Source organism: Oryctolagus cuniculus, chromosome 11, assembly GCF_964237555.1.
Source record: "Oryctolagus cuniculus chromosome 11, mOryCun1.1, whole genome shotgun sequence".
In the NCBI taxonomy this organism is placed as follows: Eukaryota; Metazoa; Chordata; class Mammalia; order Lagomorpha; family Leporidae; genus Oryctolagus; species Oryctolagus cuniculus.
The window spans coordinates 13,303,595-13,321,862 of NC_091442.1; the positions used below are offsets into that span (position 1 = coordinate 13,303,595).

At 58.9% G+C, this 18,268-nt stretch overlaps 1 protein-coding gene across 1 annotated transcript; it reads right to left on the reverse strand.

The window, feature by feature from the left end:
* Nucleotides 1-6,010: 6,010 nt before the first annotated feature.
* On the reverse strand, nucleotides 6,011-16,353 carry CD40 (CD40 molecule). Its single transcript, XM_002721199.5, has 9 exons — nucleotides 16,207-16,353; nucleotides 13,170-13,248; nucleotides 12,752-12,877; nucleotides 12,072-12,218; nucleotides 11,735-11,828; nucleotides 8,925-8,986; nucleotides 7,073-7,159; nucleotides 6,941-6,969; nucleotides 6,011-6,587 (listed from the first exon to the last, which is right to left on the reverse strand). Exons 1-9 carry the CDS (start codon nucleotides 16,255-16,257, stop codon nucleotides 6,429-6,431), a joined length of 834 nt encoding a protein of 277 aa, XP_002721245.1. The 5' UTR covers nucleotides 16,258-16,353; the 3' UTR covers nucleotides 6,011-6,428.
* Nucleotides 16,354-18,268: the final 1,915 nt, after the last annotated feature.

Here is an 18,268-nt window from a genome sequence, read left to right on the forward strand (position 1 = left end):
AGGGACTTCCTCCTAGGAGCCAGCAGGGGCCAAGCCCCTCTGCCAGCCAACCCCACCGCCTCCTCCCCTGCCCTGCTTGCCCCTCCTGCCTCTCCTCCACCTTCTGCAACCCCAGGCCCCCACCTCACCCGGACCCTTCCCAGGTGCCCTCCTCCAATTAGACTCTGCCAGGGTCCCTTTCTCCTCTGGACCCCAAATTCCTGGGGGAGCAGGGGCGGGGAGTGGCGTCCTGGCCTGCCTTTGTCCCGAGGCGCCTGCTCTAATCAGTATTCCAAGGGAGCAGCTCTATCGGCCCCAGGATTTGCTGGCTAGCTGGCCAGCTCCGTCTCCCCAGTTCCGAGTGAGTAATTCCGTCCCTCCCAGGCCCATTTAAGGGAGTGAATAATTAGCTACATTCAATTAGGCCTCTCGCTGCCACCGTGGCTCCTGCCTGCCTCACTTGGGGGGACAAGCACACTAATGAGCCGGCACGTGTCTGACGCAGGGGAGGGGTGTCACACTCCCCCGACCTCCGCAGGGGCCAGAGAGCTTGGAGGAGGCCACGGGTAGGGCTGGAGGTGTCCATCTGGGCAGCGGGCAGGTGAGAAAGAGCCAAACTGAGGCTGGAGACACTGGGGATGACAGCGAGAGAGGAAGGGAGGGAGGAAGCTGGAGAGAAACCAGAGATGGTAGGGAGGGGGCAGAGAGCATGGAGGAAGCCCCCGAGGGAGACCCGGGGACCCAAGAGAGAAGTTGCTAGAAGCCCACCAAGATGGAAGGCTCCCAGGAATCACAACACAGCTACACAATGGAATCCCACACAGCAATTAAAAACCACACTGCCGATCTATAGTTATTGGCACAAGGGGTGTTGGCCGCCAAGCAAAGGCCGTTGAGGACAAAACAGTGCACAGAGCGCACCCCCACCAGCTCCCTCCTCCAGCTGAACTCGGGCACAGCAGCCTAGCCTGGAGGGGCCCGCAGGGCAGGGGCAGAGGGGAGCTTACAGGTGGTCTCTGGACTGGTCCGTGTATTGCTTGGGAGGAGAGGTGTGACGCTACAGTCTGACTTTCATAATTAGCCGGCACAGCAGCGCTCCTTCCAAGGAGAACAGGGGTGAGGAGGAAGGAGCTGGGGCCAGGAAAGGAGGAGGTGAGGGAGGGAAGCAGGGAGCTGCCAGGGTGGGAGGGAGGAGGAGGCGGGAGGGAGCTGGGCCCCTGGGCCCCTGCGGGGTGTGCTGATCAGCCGGGAGAGAGGCAGAGGACTGGAAGCCTGGCCCCGGCCTTGGCTGCTCCCCCCCCCCACCCCGACCTTGCTGCGCCCTGCCTGGAGCACCTGCTTCATGCTGCTCCTCCCAGGGAGCCCCCAAGGCTTCCCCTCCTCCAGACTCCAGGACCACCGCGCGGGGTGGGGGGGCCTTTTGCTCTCTCTCTTTTTTTTTTTTTTTTACAAATTGCAACCATATCTCCCCTCTCCTGCAGGCAGGTTTGCGATTTTCTGCACGCCAGTGTCACCCTGGGGGAGAAAAATCCTTGGGGCAGAGTCTGGACTAAGGGTACTGCCCGAGGAACCCACCGCAGGGCCCTGGGAAGGGGCCTGAGGAGGGGGCGTGGCCAGGAGGACAGGTGCCCCCAGCAGGCGGCCCCAGCCAGGCTCTCCTCTCTGTCCAGTCCTTCCAGCCTCCGCCTGAGCACAGAGGAAAGAGAATTTCTGCCTGACCTGACTCTGGGCTCCACCCCCTGGGCCTCAGTTTCCCCGTGAATCAATCAGACACCATTAACTCTCCAGGCTCTTCTGATCCCCAACCTCTAGAAACTGCTCTCTTGGGCTCTCACAGGGTTTTTGCATCGTGGGAATCGGTGGCATTTAAACATCAGATTTCACATAAAACTTTGGATGTGTGTATCTGTTAAATGTACACCCCTCATCCTTTCTGGGCAACCACTGGTGGGAGTCCCACCGTGGGGACTCTGCTGACCCCACCCACAGCCCTCCCCCCAGGGCAGTGGGTTCCAGCCCCTCCTCCCACACGCGCCTGGGTCCCCGCTGGTTCAGCGGGTAAACAACGCAGGCTTTGAGTCAAAAGTCCCAGCTCTGGCCCAGGGCAAGTCATCTAACTTGGGAGCCTCATCTGTGAAATGGGTATTTTTTTAAAGTGGTGTGTTTTCGTGGTTTTTTTTTTAAAGATTTATTTATTTATTTGAAAGTTAGAGTTATGCAGAAAGAGGAGAGGCAGAGAGAGAGAGAGAGAGAGAGAGAGAGGTCTTCCATCTGCTAGTTCACTCCCCAGTTGGCCGCAATGGCCAGAGCTACACCAATCCAAAGCCAGGAGCCAGGAGCTTCCTCCGGGTCTTCCACGTGGGCCCAGGGGCCCAAGGACTTGGGCCATCTTCCACTGCTTTCCCAGGCCATAGCGGAGAGCTGGATCGGAAGTAGAGCAGCCGGGACTTGAACCCATATGGGATGCCAGCACTGCAGGCGGAGGTTTTACCCGCTATGCCACAGCGCCGGCCCCTGAAATGGGTATTACGAGAGATCACGCCTTAGGAAAAGTGGTTGCTTGCACGGATGCAGACCACGCTTGGAAAGTCCGGCACTGTGCCTGGCACACAGGGAGCACTCAGCCCCTGAGCACTCTTGCTTGTATCACCTTTTACAAGCCTCGCTCGCAGGAGGTAACTGACAGAGAGGGAGACCTGGGGAGTGCAGGAAGCCCCATACAGGAGCTGCAGGGGTGAGGCGGGTCGATGGGGCAGAGGAGGGGGCTCATCTCCAACGTGCGGCCCGCGGCTGAGGCACAGTGGGTTAAGACGCCACCTGGGATGCCCGAATCCCACATCTGAGTGCAGGTTTGAGTCCCGGCTGCTCCACTTCTAATCCAGCTCCCTGCTAATGCACCTGGGAAAGCAGTGGAGGACGGCCAAGTACTGGGTCCCTGCACCCACGGGGGCAATTCAGATAGACCTCCTGGTTTCTGGCTTTGGCATGGCCCAGCCCTGGCTGTTGCAGCCATTTAGGGAGTGAACCAGTGGATGGAAGATTCTCTCTCTCTTCCTCTCTATCTCTGTGTTTCTTTCTCCCTGGGTCACACTTCCTTTCAAATAGACAAATCTTTTTAAAAACAAACAAACAGGCCGGCGCCGTGGCTCAATAGGCTAATCCTCCACCTAGTGGCGCCGGCACACCGGGTTCTAGTCCCGGTCGGGGCGCCGGATTCTTTCCCGGTTGTCCCTCTTCCAGGCCAGCTCTCTGCTGTGGCCCGGGAGTGCAGTGGAGGATGGCCCAAGTGCTTGGGCCCTGCACCCCATGGGAGACCAGGAGAAGCACCTGGCTCCTGCCTTCGGATCAGTGCGGTGCGCTGGCCGCAGCACGCCAGCCGCGGCAGCCATTGGAGGGTGAACCAACGGCAAAAGGAAGACCTTTCTCTCTGTCTCTCTCTCACTATCCACTCTGCCTGTCAACAAACAAACAAACAACATCTTCGAGGTATGTAGGACTCCAGCAAAGTCAACTTCATTCAAGGGTGTCCTATTGCCAGTCTTCAGACGTTACCTTGGCGCCACCTTCTGGCCAGTATGTGCATCACAGCCACCCCTTGCATCCCCTGACCAGGGCAGGCCCTATATGGTGAAGTTGGTCTTCTCTGTTAAACTCTAGAAACCCAGCCTTTCGTCGCCCACCCAGGGACAAAAGCCCAGAACCAGAGAGTAACTTCCATGAGGACACACAGAAAGCTCCTGGACAAGGTCCGTTTATAACCAGAACTTGCTAGGACTGCCAAGAAAAACCACCCTCAGGGTGGGCACTGCACAGTGAGTTAAGTCCTGGGTGCTCCACTTCCCCTCCAGCTTCCTGCTCATGCACCTAGGGAGACAGCAGGCGATGGCTCAAGTGCCTGGGCCCCTGCCACCCAGGGAGGAGACCAGGATGGGGTTCTGGGCTTCTGGCACTGGCCTGGCCCAGTTCCAGCCATTGCATACATTTGGGGAGTGAACGAGCTGGTGGGAAATCTGTGTGTGTGTGTGTGTGTGTGTGTGTGTTACTCTGCCTTTCAAGTAGATTAAACATAAAGAAACATTTACAAACCACTTTTTCTGTTGGCGAGGGATGCCAGGCTACACAAAACTGGCCTTGTGAGCGGCTGAGCTGCTTGTCCAGGGGACGTCTTGCAACCACCAAGAAGGGGAACGGATGTGGGCAGCGGGGTGGGGAGGCAAAGCAGCGCAAGGAAGAACCAACCTGAGTGCCCGCCGCGGGCTCCTCTAGGGACCAAGGGGCTGTGCAGGACGCACCAGGTGTCTGTCCCTCCCCAGGGCAAGGAAGCTGGGCTCTCCGCTCTGCAGCTTCCATCCTCTGTGGGCTAAGAGTCCTCAGGGCACGCAGCAGCTGTGGCTTCCGGGGCCTTCATCCGCACCAAGCATGGTTTCAAGGCCAGGGCAAGCCCTGGCACAGGCGATCCCAGACACGCTCCCAACAGGCAACGGGCGGCGCGGACAGAAACATGAATGCCAAGGGCAGTGGTTCTCAGAGCGTGATCCCAGCAGCACCTGGGAACCGCATTAGAAACACGAACTCTTGGTCTCCGTCCCAGACCTACTGAATGTGGAATGTGGGGGGTGGGGCCACCAATCTGTGGGTTCCCAGACCTCACAGGTGGTTGTGACACACGCTCAGGGCAGGGGCAGAGGGGAGCTCTGGCCTCTGACCCAGGAGAGAACGCAGTGGGCATCGACAGCACCTGCTCCGGGGACTGTCAGCCGTGGCCGGATAAGGGAACTCAGTGAAGGGAGGGGGGAGGAACTCGCCCAAGGTCAAGGGTAACAGGTGGCAGGTGTGGGGGCTTGTCTCTTTGCACTGTACCCCCCCACAGGACCAACTTGAGCCCTGGGGCTGCAGGTAGGGTGTCGGGGTGAGGTCCTTAAGTCCCCCCCACACATACCCCACCACTTTGCTCCGTTTTCTAAACCAAAGGCCTCCACCTGGTGCCTCCAAATGGCTCTCTTCTGGGAAGGCAGCCAAGCCAGGTGGCCCTCCTGGCTCCCAGCTGCCCTGACAGCCCGCAGCCAGCGGGGCGCGCCGGGGAAATCCAAGCAGCCCTGCCGGGAAAGGCCGAGTCCCGGGGTGAGACCGCCGCCCCAAATCTCCAAGCTGGGGCCCCTGCACGCCACGCGGCACTGCCCTGCCTCCCCCCCGCCCCTCCCCCTGCTCCCGTTCCATCTGCCGCCCCTCCTGGCTAGGCTCCCCTCAGTTGGCACAGCATGAAGAGGGAACAGGGCGGTTTATTTTTATCCTGAGCTGCTGGGGGAGAGGGGGAGACAGGGGCGCCGTCTGACAGAAGCAGCAGCTCCTGTGAGGTGGGAGGTCAGAAGGTGGGGGCTGGGGGGCCAGGGTCTCCTTGGAAGGGGCACAGAGCTAGGTTCAGAGAGCAGGCAGCACTGGGCCACGCCCTCCTGGGCGACCTTGGGCAAGTCCCCACCCCTCTCTGGACCCCTGTGAATGAGGGGACGGGTGGCGAGCCCTGTCTGCCCAGACGGCCGCTTCATGAACCTGAATCAAGGACAGAGCGTTGCACACCGGATCTGGAGTGTGAGCCCACGTGGGGGCTGGCCTGCAGGGACGCAGGCGGGTGGGACATTCCTATTTATCCTCAGAAAGTGTCCTAATTCCGGGAGCCTGACAGCAGTGTCACCCAGGATGTCCACCCCCGTGTTTCTTTTCCCAAGTTTGATGATTGTTTAATTACATAAGCATCAGAGGAATCCACTCTCCTTTTGGGGAAAAAACGAAGCATTATGGGAAAGCCAAGTTCCCTTTCACCAATCCTCCCCCACCCCGGATGTCACCAGGACGGGAACTGAGTCCTCCGTGGGTCCTTCCAGACCCCGCTGTCCCCTATGCACTCCTGTATCACGTGTGTAGCATTACTCATGGGTAGCGGGTCACTTTGTGGTTGTGTGCTCTTTTAACAATCGTTCCCACATCATCCTGCAAGCTGCCTGTTTGCCCACCCCACGGTGTTTCTGAGCCCGTGTTGTATAAATACGTTATAATTTTATGTCGCTGTCCCCAGCTCACGGACAGCTAAGTGACTTCCAGTTCTCAGGTACAGACAGCAGCACTGTCATGGACATTCGTGTGTGTGTGTGTGTCCCCCCCCCCCCCGCCCCGGACACGTGGAGACCACGGTCATCATAAGTCTCCGGGCACCAGAGTGCCGGGCCGGGGGCAGCTGGTGAATATTATTGTCCGTGCGCCCCCTCCCAGAGTTGTGCCTCGGTGCTGGGCTGAGCCGTTGTCCCGGGCGATGCGTTCCGGTCCGTCAGGGCAGAGGGGCCAGCCAGGGCCAGCCAGGGCCAGCCCCTGCGCGCCCCGCCGCCGCGGCCCCCGCCTGTCCCAGGCTGTCCGCCCGGCGTCCCGCGCGGGGCTGCCACGTCCCGGGGGGCGCAGCCTCACTGCCGCTCCTGCACGGCGATGCGGCTCTCCTTGCCGTCCTCCTGGGTGACCGGCTGGCACCCGTGCAAGGTCTCCTGGACCGGCGCACCCGTGTTATGGCCGGGGAAGTCCTCCATCTCCACGGGGTCCTGCCCCACCGTCCGGACGCGGTAGCCCTGCGGAGCCGGAGCCGAGGACCGCGGTCAGCCCCACAGCCGGGGGCCGCCACGCCCCTGCGCAGCCCCGCCCGGGCCTCGTCCCCTTCCCAGGCGGCGGCTCCGCGAGGATTCCTTGGGTGCCTCCTGCCCCCTGCTGGCCACACCGAGGGTGACAAGGAGCTCCCAGAGCCGGCCCCCACCGGTCTGACCCAACCCCGAGGCCTGGATGCGGCCCCGGTTCGCGGTCGGCCGGGAAGGGACAGCCCGTGGTGGGCGCGAGGGCGGTGCCGGGGCTGCAGCAGGTGGACCTGGCAAAGCTTGAGCCGGGACGGCCGGGGAGCCAACCTGTCCGCGTCCCCACCATGACCTACCTTATCTATTGGCTTCTTGATCGCCTTGCCTAGAGGATGGGCGATGGGGGGACAGGCCGGATTAGGAACCAGGAGGCCAGCTCCGCTGCCCCTCCCTCCCATCCTCCCCTCTCCCTCCAGCTGGGGACTCACGGATATAAACGGACACCAAGAGGGCAGCGGACACGCCCCCCAGCACCATGGGAATCAACACCAGGGCTCTCTTCCGGTCCTGGGCACCTGGGGGAACGGAGACTTCGGCTTGCCCCGTCCCTCCCGGCCCCGCCCCGGCTCGCACCCCGGCCCTCGCGGCGCTCCCGTGTCAGGGCTCAGCTCCATCAGGGTCTCAGACGCGCGGCCCCTGGGACACGTGACGGCAGCACATTTTCTTAAGGTTCTGAGATCTTGGCCCACGGATCAACATTGGGAGATTCCAAGTCGGGACATCTGGTTTATTTAAACTCCCGGCTCCTGGCTTCGGATAGGCGCAGCTCCGGCCGTTGCGGCCATTTGGGGAGTGAACCAGAGGATGGAAGACCTCTCTCTGTCTCTCTCCCTCTCTCTGTGACTCTGCCTCTCAAATAAATAAATCTTTAAAAGAACAACCACGAGCTGGGACTCAGTCCGTGGCCGCCTGCTCCCCTGTCATCCACAGCTGCACTGAGGCGTTTGCTACAGGACAGAAGGGAAAGCCAGATTCCTCTGCCCTAAGTCTCTCGGTGGGCAAATGACAGGAAGAGGCCAGGTGAGCGCTGGCAGGAGGCTAGGGATGCAGATAAAACCTACACCAAGGGCCCGCTAGAGAACTCAGTAACTGAGATCAGCGCCATTTTAATGCCGCATTTTGAACATCAGCAGGCAGACGCCAAGTCAGCACCCTATGGGCACGTGCTCACCTGTCTTTTAAATAAAGTTTTATTGGAACCATGATGGTGAAGTGAACAAGGCAAGGCCATGCACGAATGCGTGGTCAGATCCTCTCTTCATTTAGAACTTTGCAATTTTGTTCATCATGGATACTTTTGCATTCATTTTTGTCTTTTAAAATAGCATACCACGGGCCGGCGCCGCGGCTCACTAGGCTAATCCTCCGCCTACTGGCGCCGGCACACCAGGTTCTAGTCCCGGTTGGGGCGCCGGATTCTGTCCCGGTTGCCCCTCTTCCAGGCCAGCTCTCTGCTGTGGCCAGGGAGTGCAGTGGAGGATGGCCCAGGTGCTTGGGCCCTGCACCCCATGGGAGACCAGGAAAAGCACCTGGCTCCTGGCTCCTGCCATCGGATCAGTGCGGTGCGCCGGCTGCAGCACGCCGGCCGTGGCAGCCATTGGAGGGTGAACCAACGGCAAAGGAAGACCTTTCTCTCTCTCTCTCTCTCTCTCTCACTGTCCACTTTGTCTGTCAAAAAAAAAAAAAAAAATAGCACGCCACGATGCCACTAATCTGAATTACTGCATTTTGTGGCACTCCTTTAGGAGTTGTGCCCAAGGCCAAGTGCCCCTCACTCTGTTCTGGGGCCAGCTCTGCCAGGAGGAGAGTAAATTTTGAGAAAAAGCAAAGAGAATGTGTTTTTCTTACTCCCGGTCACTTGCCCTCATTAACATGACCTGCCTACTAACCCCTGTAGTTATCTGTGCTTGTGATCTGTGCTGTGGGCCAAGCTTCTCATTCTAAAACCAAAACTGGGATCATGAGGGGTCCAGGTCACCCAGGCCAGGCCTGCGGTGTCAGGTGGCAGAATAGCATTCACTGAGCATGCTTTCAAAGTGCAGGAACCCATGACAAGCACTTAGACCAAGCTTCTAAGAGAGACGCTATTATCACCCCATTTTACAGATAATTAGACTGAGGCTCAGATAGGGGAAATAACCTGCCCAGGCTCCCAAGATAAGGGGCGGAGCCGGGATACCACACCCCTGAACTGCCCTCTCCTCCCTCTTGCCCCACCTGATGTCTCTGTGTGCCTCAGTCTCCCCCTCTACTTCCCAGGGCTCCTTCCCCAGAACTCACCACAGCGCACGTCTGTCTTGTTAGTTCCCGCCTGTAGCTCCACGAGGTTGTGGGTCGCACAGCTGTGCACAGACACATGTGTATCAGTACACACACACACACACACACACACACACGAGGATGTTTCCTTTCTCCAACCATAAGATTCCCAACCCCAGAGGGGAGGCAACAACTAGAAAACACAGGTTTGCTTGAGCACACACATGACATGGGACATTCTAGGCTGCCTGTCATGAAGACACTGTTCCACAGGACTCGTTACGTGCAGAGAAAAGATTACTGCATGTCTTGAAGAAACAGGGCAGCCTATAGTGAGTGCTAAGCTTCAGATCCAGGCTAACGTGAAGTGGGGACTGTCCCAAGGGGGTGGAACCCACCATGGCTGGAACGGAGACGTGATGCGTTCGTTTGAAGACAATTTCTCAACCCCGGCACCGGGGGCATCAGTGGGGTGCCTCTCAGATGCAGGGGCCGGCCCGTGCGTTGTAAGATGTCTAGCAGCACCCTGGTCTCTACTCACCAGATGCCGGAGCATTCAGCTCCCCAGCTGTGACAACCACAATGTGTCTAGACACTGGGGCTGGCGTGCTGGTGCAGCCGTTTAAGCCCCTGCTTGCGATGCCATCACCCCATGCCAGAGTCCCCACTGCTCCACTTCCAATGCAGCTCCCTGCTAACGCGCCTGGGAAAGCAGCAGAGGATGGCTCAAGTGCTTAGGCCCCTGCCATCCACCTGGGAGACCCATCTGGAGTTCCTGGCTCCTGTCTTGGGCCTGGCTCAAACCTGGCTGTTGTAATTAATCATTTGAGCAGTGAACAAGCAGAAGGAAGACTCTCTCCCTCTCTCCCTCTCTCTATCTCCCTTTCAAATAAATAAATAAATCCTTTCTCTTAAAAAAAAACAAAGAGTCCAGACATTGCCAAATGCCCCCGCAGGGAGCAACACTGCCCGATTCAGAAGCTCTGACTTACAGGCCTTCTGGAAGGATTTCCCTGGGGAATTAAGGTCTGAGCAGAGCAGCGGAGCGGTGCTTGGGTGGGTGGCGCACAGGGTGTGCTAGGGAAGATCGGGAAGTGGCCTTTACCCCCGGTCCCTGACAACCAGGCCCGCAGGCTTCTACTAGCCAGTGAGTCTCCCAGCAGCCAGCGAGAGGATGCCACTGGCCAGTAGAAGGCATGGCGGGAGCCTGGATCTGACCTGATGGGACCAGGCCCAGGCTGGGCCCAGGAGGAGCAGGAGGGGTGGATGGAGGACAGTGCAAAGAAAGGACCCCTGAAGGCAAGAGAAAGAGAGAGAAGCTTCGCAGACGATGCATCCTGTAGCCTGCCACGAGCCCCGCATTCCAGAGTTCACCAGAGCTCTGTCCACTTTGTCTCAGACCTTTCAGGACGAAGGTCATCCCCACTTTGCAGATGAGAACACCAAGGTTTGGAGGGCCGGGGTCCACACACTTCCTGACCTGCGCGCAGGCTATAGGCCAGGACTCTGACTCAGCCCCAGCCCAGGTGCTCCAATTACAAGTCAGCTTTTGGTAAAGACTGGCCAAGCATCTGCCACGTGATGGGCACTTTTCTAGGTGCAGGGGAGAGGTCAGTGGCGTGAAAAAAAAAGTCAATTCTCTATGTCTAAGAAGTTTGCCATTTCCTGGGGAAAGGCAGGCTGAAAGCCAAGTGTGCATGGTATACTACTATTTGTGTGAGAGATCTGTGTGTGTGAGTGAGTGTGTGTGTGTGTGCACGTGTGCACAGAATTTCTGGAGGACACAAAAGGAACAGTGGCTGCCTCCTGGGAGAACTGGGACGCGGCGAGGCAGGACCGAGAGAGATCTATTACCCTGGGCCCTCCTGCACCTTCTGTCCCACATGCCCGTTCTACCATGTTACAAATGAATGTGCAAACTCGGCAGGGCGTGTGTGTCAGAGCACGCCAGGAGAGGAGCTGGGAAGTGAACAGGCACTGCAGTTGCGCGAAGCAGCCAGACACAACGTGCCGCTGGAAGACTGAGCGCCACGCAAAGGAGTCTGGGTTTCTGGCAGGAAGCAGAGGGCCACAGAACATTTCAAATATGGGAGTATCGTGACTCAAAAGGAAGTGTGGAGAGCCCCCATGGGTGAGAGGAGGGAGAACCAGCTGAAAGGGAGCAGCTGGGGCAGGAGGCGGCGAAGGCATCCCCCAGACCACAGCGTTGCAGCCAGTCAAATGAAAAATGTGGAATCAGAGAGGAGATGGATTCCCAAAATACGCAGTTGGCCGGGTAGACTGATTTGGAGCTGGAGCTAAGGGAGGGAGGTGCCAGGGTTGGGTACCCAGGTCCGTGGTGGCGCCTCTCACTGGGGTGAGGGGAAGAAGCAGGTGCGCCCATCCTAGACACACAAAGCTGGGGGTGCCTGTGAGCCACCAGATGCAGTCACACACCCAGCGGTTGCCTATGCCAGGCTGGGCCCCAGGAGACAGATCTGAGCGGGCGATACTGACTGGGGGCCACGCAAGGGAAACAGGAAGTGAAGCCATGGACATAGTTGGGACGGCCCGGGGAAGGGGACAAAGCCCTGGGAAACAAAGTGAGAAGCAGGCAGGAGGGAAGCAGGGAGGGCGGAAGGGGGCCGAGGGTGTCAAGAGGGGAGAACTTCAAGAAGACGGAAAGACCAACGGCGTCTGTTACCGCTCAGAACAGGCAAGAAAAAGGCCCACTTGCTTCAGCCACGAGACTGCTCTGGGGATGTCGCACAAGCTCACCCGTGAGTGTGGCCAGGGGAACAGGGACTGGAGAGAATGGGGTCAGGCTCCTGCCACACTTGGGGTCCTTATACCTTGTCCATGGGTGACAGCTTTCAACAGCAGACGACACATTGGAGAAGAAGCCGTCCGGGCAGGGTTCACAGATGGTATCAGAAACCTCGGTGGCTGGGAGCAGATGGAGAGGGGACATTAACCCCCGGTGTGGGCCACGGTCCCGCTCTCAGGAGAGCCAGGGGACAGGCAGGAAGGGCGCCTGTCTAGAGCACTCTTGCCCCCATGTAGGGCTTTCCCCGATGGCTGCAGCCCCCAGGAGGACTTCTCCCACTGCCCTTCCAAGGCCGCTGGCCTCTGGGACTGAGAGCCTTTGGCCACCAGCTCCGCCCTTCCACCTGCAGACGGGCCACTTACCCTTCTGCCTGACCCCAAAGCCCACGGGGCAGGAGCTGTGTGGGGCACAGCTGTCGCAGGCATCGCTGATGCAATGTTGACCTTCTTGACAGGTGCAGGTGGTATCTGTCTCCGAGGTGCCCTCCCTCTGGACCTGGAGCCCTAGGTCTGAGCAGAGACGGGCAGGGAGGACGGGAGCTCCGCGCTGAGCCATGCCCAGAGCCCTGCTCCTCACACGGCCTGCTCCTCTCCCTTAGACCCCCTTCCAAGGAGAGGTGGCCATCAAGCTACTTAACAACCAGTACAACCTAGACTCCACCCAATCAGAACAGACCCTGGTTACGCAAAGTCAAAATGACAGCATGGGAGCAAGTTAAGTCACCTCCTGGCACCCCCACATCACATACTGGAGTGCCTGGTTCCAGTCCTGGCCTCTCTGCTTCCAATCCAGCTATGCATCCCTGGAGAAAGCAGATAATGGCCCCAGCACCTGAGTCCCTGCCACCCGTGTGGGAAACTCAGAATGAGTTCCTAGCTCCTGGCTTTGGCCTGGCCCAGCACTGGCAATTGCAGGCATTTGGGAGGTAACCCAGCCGATGGAAGCTCGCTCTCTCTCTCTCTCTCTCTCTCTCTCTCAGAAGAGCTGCAGTGTCTGAAACATGAACCCAGTCCTCCAGTCCCCTCCCCAGCAGCCCACGCACTGGGGTCGCAGTACTTGTGCTGGTGGCAGCGCGTCTCCCTGTTCCAGGTGTCTAAGAATTCGCCATTAGAGCAAGGAAGGCATTTTGTGTTGGTGCCGTCTACGCATTCATTCTCCAGTCTCTCTCCTGGAAAACAGCAGGAAATGAGGTGGCTCTGTGAGTCAGACACTTATCACACAATCATCAGGCCAGGTTAGGGGAAGGGGTTGGGATTCCGAGGTGACTCAGGGGGTCTTAGTCTGCTGGGGAAGATGGAAGATGGGGACCCTGGCCCAGTGTAGGCAAAGGTTTGCCATGCAGAGAGGGAACCCAGACATTCTGACAGTGGGGCGGGGGTGGGAAGGGGTCGGTTCAGACTCCAGCCCATGCCAGCAACCGGGAGGGGTCCCCCCATGGGGCCGGAGGGCTGGCGTCTCACCTGGCGGGCACAAATTGCAGCACTGATTGTTCACTTGGTACTGATTTTCCCTGCAGGCAGTGGGCGGTTCTGGGAGGACCTGACAACAGAATTGTGCCATTTGAAGGGATCTTGACATCTCTGCTGTTGCCTCGTTGGCAAGAAGGTTGGAAGTCGGCCAGGACAGGGCCACAATCAAGGGGAAGTCCAAAGCAGACGACGAAGCCTGCCCCACACTTGCTGTGTCTGTTAGTACCTTCCAAACTGCCCCCTGCTCTGATTCTCAGCACCCGGACCGAGATTCCCGCCGGCTCTGGACAAAGCGATGCCCTGGAACCTCACACGCTCTGAACTGAACTGCTCTTCCTCGTGGCTTCACTCCTGAGTCTTTCTTCTTCCCCTAACCCCGGCAGGACGTGTGCGGACTTCAGCGCCTCCCCCTGGACTCCTGGGGCAGCCTGGCTCCCGCTGGCCCCAGACACGGACAAGGCTATTTTAACACTTGACCTCTTCCTCTCATTTTGTCTCTCTTCCTTCCCCTCTCCAAGCCCCATCAGGTTCTCCCCTCCGACTCCTCATTGGCCCTTCCCTGGTAAAACACTGGGGTCGGGAAGCCGGAGGGATCAAATTCAGTGCTTCCATTTCACAGAAGGGCAGCCTGAGCACCAGAGAGACCGGGCCCTTGCTCAGGGTCCCACAGGGACAGAACCTGAATGAGAACTCGGGTCTCGATGCACCTGCCCCCCACGGCCTTGAGTTTCACGTGTGCCATTTTCATAACATACATGTCCGCCCATGCCATTCATTACTTTTGGTGATGTAAAAACCTTACATCATTTCCAAGAGAGAAGAACCAGTCTCACTTCCCATAAGTCAAAGAAACCCTAAAAATAAATTCACCAGAAACAAAACAATGGTAATAATCCCCGGCTGGTTGCTTTGCTTGCTGAGGGCCCTCGGCCCCAAGCCTGCTCTTGATTTTTGTTTAAAAGGAGGATTAGCAGAGAACCGTTGAGAGGCATTAACTATATACTCTAGCGCCAGAGACTTCCTCCTTGAAAAAAAAAAATGAGGATCTTTTTTTAGAAGAACTATAAAGGGAGTCTGGGTTTAGTTCTATATGCAGACACTCCCTAAAATCACTCCACACTCGGGCACAGCCAGGGGAGAGCACACAGGTTGGAGAGTCACACAGCTTTAGGCTCCAGATTTGGGGACACTTACTAGTCATTTTGCTGCTCTTGGCCTCAGTTGTCTCATCTTTGAAATGGGAGAGACATTGAACCCGCCCTGCAGGTTGGGTTGTGCAGATGAGAAAGGGCATAAACGCATGGCCTGGCACGGGCTCTAGAACGTGGCAGGGGCTCATTACACGACCGCAGTGAGTATCCGCTTGGCTTTTCCGGACCCTGCCTAATCAACGGCTCTCATTCCAACTGGCAATGAGAGCAAATTACGTAGAGAACTGTGGAAGGAGGTGGAAAAGGCAACGGCCCCCAGCAGGGCACCACCGGGCACCATTCTTGCCAAGGACTCAAAGCTAAGGGCACTCCCAGAGCAGTAAGAGTCCTTGGTGCCATCTGAACCGCGTGAGAGCCACAGCTGCTCCTCCGACAGTCTGCCGATCCCCAGGGGCCACTCCCCCAAGCCCTGGTCCTTCTGCGCGGGTCTCAGGACCAGGGCTGGGAGACCCTCACCAGCCGGGAGGCAGGCTCAGCCATGAGGCGGATGCAGATTCAGGTTCGCTCCCACCACTACCTAGCTGTGAGAGCTTCGGCAAGACAATGCCCCTTTCTGAGCCTCAGTCTGCTTATCTGTGTAATGGGGGAGTTGGGAGCAATCAGAAAGAGGACAGAGCTGGTGCCTGCTCAGAGCCCGTCACCTGGGAAGCTTCAACAACAGCCCCTCCTACTGGCCCAGCCCAGCCTCTACCTAGAGCCAAAGCTGGGCGTTATGAGGGCAGACTGTGCTCTGGGAAGCCAGACAACACCCCCCCCCATTTCCTGGCTCTCCCCCCGCTCTGTCCCCAAGGCTGTCTCCCGCCTCTCTCCGGCCCCTTTTCTCCTGGAGTCACTACTTAGAGTGAAAATGAAAGTTCAGGCCCAGAGCAGCTTCTCCACTGTGCCTCTGCCCTGCAGCCCACCTCCCCCCAACACCCATGGGTCACTCATGGCCAGACCTCGAGCCCCCTGAGAGTTGGGGGAGGCCCGAGGGGCTGGGGTGAGAGGGCCAGGTACACGGGGGACTCCCGGCCTTCGGAATGAGGAACTACAAAATTACTTTTAAGCACAAAGTGAGTCAAGTGCAGGCTTCTGAAAACCCCGGAGATCTGCTTGGTTGAGTCCCGGCCCTTCTGGTGCCTGGAGAAACCCCTGCTGAAATCCCTAACCCTTTCCTGGGTCCCATGAACCCTTCCTCTCCCCCATGTTAAATTCGGGAGGCAGGGAGATAGCCTAGGCCATCCCTTCTAGGGTAATGCCCAGGATGACGGGGCAGGTGGCGGGAAGGAGAGGGGACATTGAAAGCAGCTCGTCTTCTGATAAAAAGTACCTGGGCCTCTGCACCCATCCCAGGCTCTCACCAGACACCCTGGGAGAAGGCAGCCCCCGCTGGTAAGGAGACGATAAGCACCAGGGGAAAGAGACAGGATGAGACGGGAAATGGCCAGACCCTCCCCTTCCCGCCCTCCGAAGCCCTCCCAGGCTCGGCGTGGCCAACTTCTGAGGCCCGCAGCCTTCCAACCAGGGAAAGGGTGACAGGTCCCCAAACCCCAGCCTCCTGGCAGGTGTGCGTCTGCAGCGCACCCCACCACCACCACCCCCAAGCGCCCTCGGTGGGCTCCCTGGGACCCCTAGCCGGGCTCAGAGAAGCACAGAGAAGCAGCCCGCCCCATCAGCCAGCACCCCCAGGCATTTGGCCCAGTGTCAAACCCCTCCCACACACACAACATCCCGCCAAAATCAGCGAGGAATGTCCTTTCCCGAAGTCCGGCTTCTCCTTCCTCCCCATTCCCGACTCTCAAATCCCAAAGCCTCGAACGGTCAGGGCAGAAACTCACGGCGGTCAGCAAGCAGCCCCAGAGGACACACCGCACAGGCAGCCGAAGCATGGCGGGCGAGACCCGGGCGGCGGCAGCCCTCGGCGCCCGGGCGGGGCCCCTAGTAACTCCCTGGCCCCTCGCCGCGGCCCCGCCCAGGAGAGGGGCGGAGCCTCGGAGGGCCAATAGCGGCCCGCCCGCGGAGGGGGCGGTGCCCCGGGCCTTTCGGGCCTCGGGCATTTCCCCAGGACATTCCCGGGAACCTCGTTCCCTCGGGAGTTTAGGGACCGGCTTAGCGGAGAGGGGAGGCGGTGTGGTCCCCGCGGGGGCCCGTCCGCCCGCCCTGGGACCCCCAAGCACCGAGTTAAGGGCGGGTTCGGAGCCAGCCTGCTCCCAGGGCCGCAGAGGCGGGAGAGGGGTCCTTTGCCTGCTGAGGGCCGCACAGGGGCCCCCATTGTCCTCCCCCAGCTGCCCCCGGGAATCCCGGCAGAACCGAAAGTGTCCCCACCGCGGACAGCGGGGCCCGAGGAAGTCCCCGTCACCGCGGCCACCCCAGAAAACGGGAAGGCAGCGTTGGAGCGCCGCGGGCCGTTTCAAGGAAAAGCTCCCGGCTCCGAGTTTCGCGCTGCCGCGAGGGAAATTCCCAGGCAGGCGTCGCCATTGGATTCTGTTTCGTTCCTCCCGGCTCCCGGAGACCGACGTCAATCCAGAGCAAGCCCGGCGGCAGCGCAGGTTCGAGTCCTGACTGCTACGCTTTGGTCCAGCTCCCCGCGAATGCGCCTGGGAGAGCAGCGGAGGATGGACTCTGCCGCCCACTCTGGGTGAAGCTCCAGGCTCCTGGCTTCGCCTGGCCCAGCCACGGCTGTTGCAGCCGTTTGGCGAATGAACCAGCAGATGGAAGCTCCCTCCTCCCTTCTCTCTCTACTGTCTGCCTCTCCTTCTCTCTGTCACTCCTTCAGAGGAATAACAAAACTAACGATTTTTAAAAGAGCAAACTATGGGGCCAGCATTGCGGCACAGTGGGTTAAAGCCCCCGCCTGCAGTGCCAGCATCCCATATGTGTGCCGGTTTGAGTCCCTACTGCTCCACTTCCGATCCAGCTCTCTGCTGTGGCCTGGGGAAGCAGTAGAGGATGGCCCAAGTCCTTGGACTCCTGCACCCACGTGGTAGACCCAGAGGAAGCTCCTCCTGGCTCCTGGCTTCGGATCAGCTGAGGTCTGGCTGTTGCAGTCATGTTGGGGAGTGAACCAGCAGATGGCAGACCTCTCTCTCTCTCTCTCTCTCTCTCTCTCTCTCTCTCTCCCTCTCTCTCCCTCTCTCTGCAATTCTTTGAAATAAATTAAATAAATCTTAAAAAAAAAAAAAAGAGCGCACCAGCCTTTTGTGGAATCACAGACCCTCTGACGATGTTAGGGGACCAGCGTCCCTCCCACACCCCCTTGCACTTCTGTTCTCCCAGTCTCCTCCCTCAGGGCGCTCTGCACTGTGGAACACTTGGATTCTGATCCAAGCTCAATCTCTGATGACCTGTGTTGCCTTGTGCCTCAGTGTCCCCCCACCCGCAAGGAAACCCGAAGAACTCAAACTAGATGGTGACTGGCGTGATGACCCCCTCCCCCCAGCCCTGAGTTTCTGGCAGGCTGAGAGGACAGGCTGCACGGCAGGGGACTGGCAGAGGAGGGTTCGTGCTGCCAAGAGCACTCTTGCCTGGGGGAGTCCATCCCCTTTTCCGGTCACCTCTGCCACTGGCGGGATTCAGAGGCTCATCTGGACTGTCCCATCAGCCTCACTCAGTAAGTACTTGTTGAGCCCCTACCACCGGCCAGGCCACCCCCCACTCTCTCCTCACTGTGGCGTTCTCTTGGTGAACTCCTGATCTGATCTGACCAGGGCACTTTCTTGCTTAAACACCTCTTGGGGCACCCCTAGACACTCAGGATTGTCCAAACTCCATATCTTGGCAAAGCCAGCCAGCAAGCCTTCTCACTCCACACCGGCCTCTCTCACCATGCTTACTCCCGCCACGTCCTCCGAGGCCCACTGGCCTCGGCTGTGTCCACCTCCTCATCTCCCAAACACACCC

Coding starts and splice junctions, on each gene's coding strand:
- CD40 (XM_002721199.5), bottom strand. CDS start 16,257: ATGCTTCGGCTGCCTGTGCGGTGTGTCCTCTGGGGCTGCTTGCTGACC. Junction 12,878..13,169: donor CTGCAATTTGTGCCCGCCAG/GTGAGACGCCAG, acceptor GCTGTTTTCCAG/GAGAGAGACTGGAGAATGAA. Junction 6,970..7,072: donor CTTGGTGTCCGTTTATATCC/GTGAGTCCCCAG, acceptor CCCATCCTCTAG/GCAAGGCGATCAAGAAGCCA.